Genomic DNA, 5,721 nt, shown 5'->3' with positions numbered 1-5,721 from the left:
TTCTAGGGTTGGCAAGATATACACTATTTCCATTATGGAGGGAAGAGGTCCTGGCCCTGCCAGAGTAATGCAAACTGCGGCTGTGTGGTGGCTGAGGCCATGAGGGAGGCCTGGGTTTTGTTCCTGGCCCCAACTAAAAACAGGCAGGGTGTGGTATGTGCACCTGCGGTCCTAGCTGACTGGGAACCTAGGGTGGAAGGCTCACAGAATGGCGAAGCCCTGTCAAAAACACCTCTTCCCTCCCTCCCCCCATTAAGAGGAGGTCCTATCATCTTAACAGTCAGTTCTAGAAGGAATTTGGAAAGGTGACACACGGATCTAGCGAGGCTGGCTGCCGTTTCCATACGGCCAAGCAGTCACCAGAGGAGGAGACCCGCACAGCCACCCTCCTCACCCTCTCCTTCATGACGACTCAACGCCATTCCCTCAAAGTCAGCTTGGGCTTCAGAGAAGCCTGCACAGTCCGGTGCCCCAGGCAGATTCTACTCATCGGTTGGCATTTGAGGCTGAAAACTTGTTTGCCTGCCCTGAGATCTGCAAGGACCTCTTCTCGGGGACTGATGGGAAGCTGCTCTGCCCTGAGTCACCAGCAGAGGCCTTTCCACCCGGAGTCTCTAGGACAGTGGGCTACAGGAGAGCTGTGTAAGACTGAAGCATCCCCGGCCTTCTGTAGGAAAGAAGTGGCTTTCCTGAGGGCCACGTGCCCCGAAAGAGCCTGTCTCAGGATTTCTTTGGGGACATGAGGTAAGCAAAAGGGTGGTGAGCCCAGTCCTCTCGTCCTCCCGGCGGGGACAGTGCTCATCAGCTGTCCCTTTCCCTCCTCCCACGGGAGCACTGCACCTGTTAGGGCTAGCGTATTAAAGACGTGGCCTGAGTCTTCCTCAAAGGAGTGGGGGTAGGAGGCCACCGCCTTGGGAGGGAGGCAGGTCAGACTTCCGCTCTGGGTTGCGGCCACCTCCACAGGGTGTGACTGAGTCCACAAGGTGGGCACGGAGCCCACTCCATGCAGTGCTGAGGTCCTGTGGGACCCCGACCCCTGCTGAATGGTTCAGTTGAGCACCCCAGCTCCTGCCCTGCTGGGCTCAGGCCCTCTTAAGTGTCCCCAGTAGGGATTATTACAGCCTCAAGACAAGACACTGAAAACAATGCTGGAAAAAGCACTGCCTTTCAGCCAGTGGCTCCAACACCTCTCTAACCATCACTTACTACAGAACATCTGCTTCCATGGCAGTCTTGACCATCAGAATTAAGAACACCCACCCCCTTTTTTTAATGTGCTCACCTGAGAGAAAGGAAGAGGGAGAAAGTGCCCCCCTCAAGGGGGAATGGTCATACCACAATCCCTTCTTCATTTCTCAGTCCTGACAGGATTTGGGACATGAAGAAGGGATTGTGGTATGACCATTCCCCCTAAAGGGGGAATGGTCATACCACAATCCCTTCTTCATTTCTCAGTCCTGACAGGATTTGGGACATGAAGAAGGGATTGTGGTATGACCATTCCCCCTAAAGGGGGAATGGTCATACCACAATCCCTTCTTCATTTCTCAGTCCTGACAGGATTTGGGACATGAAGAAGGGATTGTGGTATGACCATTCCCCCTAAAGGGGGAATGGTCATACCACAATCCCTTCTTCATTTCTCAGTCCTGACAGGATTTGGGACATGAAGAAGGGATTGTGGTATGACCATTCCCCCTAAAGGGGGAATGGTCATACCACAATCCCTTCTTCATTTCTCAGTCCTGACAGGATTTGGGACATGAAGAAGGGATTGTGGTATGACCATTCCCCCTAAAGGGGGAATGGTCATACCACAATCCCTTCTTCATTTCTCAGTCCTGACAGGATTTGGGACATGAAGAAGGGATTGTGGTATGACCATTCCCCCTAAAGGGGGAATGGTCATACCACAATCCCTTCTTCATTTCTCAGTCCTGACAGGATTTGGGACATGCACACACATGTGCCTGGTTTTTCAGGTCTCCAGGTCTGGGATTCAAACTGCAGGTTCGACCATGTGTGACCTGGCTACCTAAATCATCAGGCCATGGAGCCTGCTTAAGAATTCTTTGATGAGAAGATTTTTAGGCTTTCTGACAAGACATCTCACACCAAGAATGACATGGATGGGAACGCACACTGCAGGCTGGTGTTCTCTAAGCGGCACCGTGCAGTGGATTCTGACCGAGTTGGGAGGAGGGCCAGGGGTCACTCTGGCTCTTAATCCTTATCAAGTGACTGCTCACAAGACTCCTTTAAGTCTCTGTGATCGAGGCAGCAACCTAAAAGAACGTCAGAGTTTTCTGTGACTCTAAAGTACCGTGATTAACAGGAAACTCCCAAATCTGGCCCTGAAAGTCTTAGAGCACACAACCGAGCACTTTGGAGAGAAGAAGAAAAAGTGGCAGGAGCAAAGGAACGTAAAGTCAGGGTGAAAAATCACGGGCCATCTCTTCCGACCACGAATACATTTAATGCCAGTCAGGGTCCTTCCCTGTGTAGGTGGATGGGTCTGTGTCAGCGTGAACATAGATGAAGGATGGCTGAGTCTGCCACTGGAGAAGGAGGAGGGAGTAGAGGACTTTCCAGTAAATAGGTCCTGATCCTGGAAACCTCACCTGTGAAAAGCTGCGTGGACGCTGATCACATTCCTAGCCTCCTTAAAAACAGGTGTCTGCTCCCAGGGGGCCGTTACCACCAGCGCCCTCCTGCTTTCCTACCAACAGTGGAATCATGGACTGCAATTTCCAGAGTCAGCCAGCTGGTTCAAGTCCTGCCTCTCAGCTTTGCCTCCACCAGGTGAACCCCCCTGCCTGGCTTTCACCTGCAAAAGGGGATATGCCAGCACCCTCATTCTGGAGCTCCTGTCTTCCTGAACCCCACTTCGCTCAGTTAATATTTTCTTCCTCCTCTCTGCCCATTTCTGCCCTGTCTCATCACCCTTCTCCAAAATCATCTGTCTCTTCCTACCCCAGAAGTTCCCTGCTCCTGGTTCCCCACAGAGGGGGCTTTCAGTGACCAAACACATGAGATGTGCAACAACTGCATGAACTGAAGAGGGTTGAACACACGTACAAGACCGGAAGTCCTGCCCCTCAGCCATCCCACAGCCAGTCTGTGGCCATTGCTTCCATCGCTGTCTGTTCTGCCTCGTCTATCACACTTTTCCCACTCCGAGGGCAATTCACAGACCAGCAGCTCCGGCATCCCCTGGCAGGTTGTCGGAAACGCATAATCTCAAGTCCTGGCAGTGACTGCTGAGTCAGAACGTGAATTTTAACAAGATTTCCAGATGATTCACATGTACATTAACATTTCAGGGGCACAGAATTAGACTCTAAGGACCTCAGGGGTATAGACGGCGCCACATCTCCAAAAAGCCCTGCAGAACCCAGGAGAGGCCTGGGCCTAGGTAAGACGGGTGTTCAGGATGTGACTGCCGCCGCACCGGCAATAAAACCATAAAGCTTGCCTGTATCCAACCATATACTTGGATGAATGGGTCTGATTTCGCGTCTCCACATGAACAGCTTGAGAATCATGTCTACGGGGTTGGGACATCGTAGTAAAGGGAGGTAAAGGTCCCACCTGGCTGACTTCATGGTTAAAATCCCATCCCACATGGCTTAAGAAACATGCCAGGCATGCACAACTGTGTGTGCGTGCGTGTGTGTGTGTGTGTGTGTGTGTGTGCGCGCGTGCTTGAAATCCAGAAAGGAGGGAGAGATGGAGCAGGGACTGCAGCCTACACATCCCCTCCTGGGAGGTGTTTTTTCTTTCTCCTTCTTTCCTTCTTTCACTTTCTGTCTGTTTCTATCTGGTGAGTGCACGCACCCTCTGGCAAAAGCAAAAAAAGGAAAAAAAAAAAAAAAAAAGTCATCGGCATAAAAACACAGAGGAGAGGGGCTCATTTAAGACAGCTCGTTATCAGGCGGAGTGCTGGCGCCAGTGAACTGTGCGGTCTTTCTGCGCAGCTAACGGCGCACCGCGCTCAGCGTGAGCCAGTGTGGACTGTGAGGACTCCCCAGCTTTCAGAGGTCACGTCGCCTCGTTTCACCGAGCACCCCTGAACATCTGAATGAAGCACAGCAAGCGTAAGTCGGAAAGGACAGCTGGCCAGGGACCCCCGCAGCAGACATTTCTGCCAGCACACAGAGCTCTCTAAAACCTGCCACAGCCTCCCCTCTTCCTGGGACGTGGCGGCCAACTCTTCTCATCAGCGAAAAGATTAATTTGGGACTCAAAATCCTTCACCGTATGATTCCTTCTTGGTCGTTAGCAAAGTGTCTCTCAGAAAGGCCACGCGGAGGCCAAACAAATCATGCTGAACTATATGGAATGATTGTTTTTGTTTTTTAAGACGTACTAGAAACCTGGTCTTATTTAAGGAGGGAATGAGGGAATGTATCATCCAGAATAAAAGCAGATTGACCTGGAGACGCAAAGTCAGGCTGTGGGATTTGATCTAAGCTAAAACCCCAGCCCTGGTAGATGGGTGTGTGTTCATCTCTCTGGCCTCAATTTTCCTCCTTTAAAACAGGCTGAGGACCACTATGAGAGCACACAGAGTTCACAGAGTACAGAGCCTGCCGCCTGGCAAGGCCTCAGCCAACACCAGACATCAATTTTCCGTCATGCAGCTCCCCCAGCAGCTGCCGGGATCATACTGTGACCCCAGAAGTCCGGCCAAGGGGTCCCCAGTCTGCCCTGCCCCAGGAGACCGTGCCTCTCACCTTGATCATTTCCGCCACGTAGCTCTCGGGCCCAGTGTACTCTGTGGAGTCCTTGACTTTCACCAGGACGATGAAGCACAGGTAGTGCCACATATTGTGCTCTTCCTTGATGTGCTCTTCAAAGGTGACAGTCTTGTTGTCAAACTTGTCTCTTTCCAAGCCTAAAAAAATAAAAAAAATAAAAATAAACAAGACAGAAAACCCCCGGCCCCACTGAGTGGCCATGCTGCAGACAATCCATGACAGAACTGTCCATACAGAGGTGGCTGTGGCCTCACTCCTGTCTCTGTGTGAGCTGGATTCCGCTGGCCTTAGAAATGCATTCATTTTCATATCATGGCATGAAAATCACAGGCCATGATGTGAATCAGACCGCCCTGGGTTTAAATCTCACCTATGCCACTTACTGCTGCTTCCTAATCTCCTCGGCGGCATTGTCAGTGGACGGGAAAGTGGCCCTCTAGGATCCAGGAATGTGGAGGGGTTAAAGGAGACTGTGTGTGACACACGTGTGCAGAACCAGCAGCCAGAATGTGAGGTCCCACCTTCCATATGAATGCCGAAAGATAGACATATTACCATTTTTTGAGGAGACAGAATAAGGGCAAAAACAACTTTGAACAAAATTTGAATTCTAGCCGGTAGGTTTCTATTTTGCAGACATCTGGGTGGGCAATTCTGAAGCTAGTTTCTACATATTCTAGGGTTGAACAAGTGAAAAAAATATATTGTAGATAATGAGAGAGGTTCATCATCATCAAAAAAGGGAGTAAATATGGAAAAGGACAAAACCAGAATGAATCCTAGGGTGCTGAATTGGGGCCAGAAGTATCAGTATGAACGCATCTGTTATCATATGTTTACATAAATAGGTGTAGGTGCATGTAGGCACATGTGCACGTGTCTACATACACACACACCCATATACACATACCTACCCTCTGGCTCTGTGCCCACATAAGCCCTGGGAACAGCAGTGCAACAG

At 50.7% G+C, this 5,721-nt stretch overlaps 1 protein-coding gene across 11 annotated transcripts in view; it reads right to left on the bottom strand.

The window, feature by feature from the left end:
• Positions 1-5,721, bottom strand: part of ITPR1 (inositol 1,4,5-trisphosphate receptor type 1) — a 404,888-nt gene that overhangs the window by 27,205 nt on the left and 371,962 nt on the right. For all 11 annotated transcript variants that reach the window (XM_014585765.2, XM_027769774.1, XM_014585767.2 and 8 more), the window contains one exon: positions 4,737-4,897. In XM_014585765.2, the coding sequence (XP_014441251.1) occupies positions 4,737-4,897 (161 nt within the window). The remainder of the gene's footprint in view (positions 1-4,736; positions 4,898-5,721) is intronic.

This window comes from Tupaia chinensis, unplaced genomic scaffold, assembly GCF_000334495.1.
Source record: "Tupaia chinensis unplaced genomic scaffold, TupChi_1.0 Scaffold000089_1, whole genome shotgun sequence".
In the NCBI taxonomy this organism is placed as follows: Eukaryota; Metazoa; Chordata; class Mammalia; order Scandentia; family Tupaiidae; genus Tupaia; species Tupaia belangeri.
The sequence above is the reverse complement of the archived record's forward strand: the minus strand, read 5'-3'. Positions and strand labels throughout refer to the sequence as shown.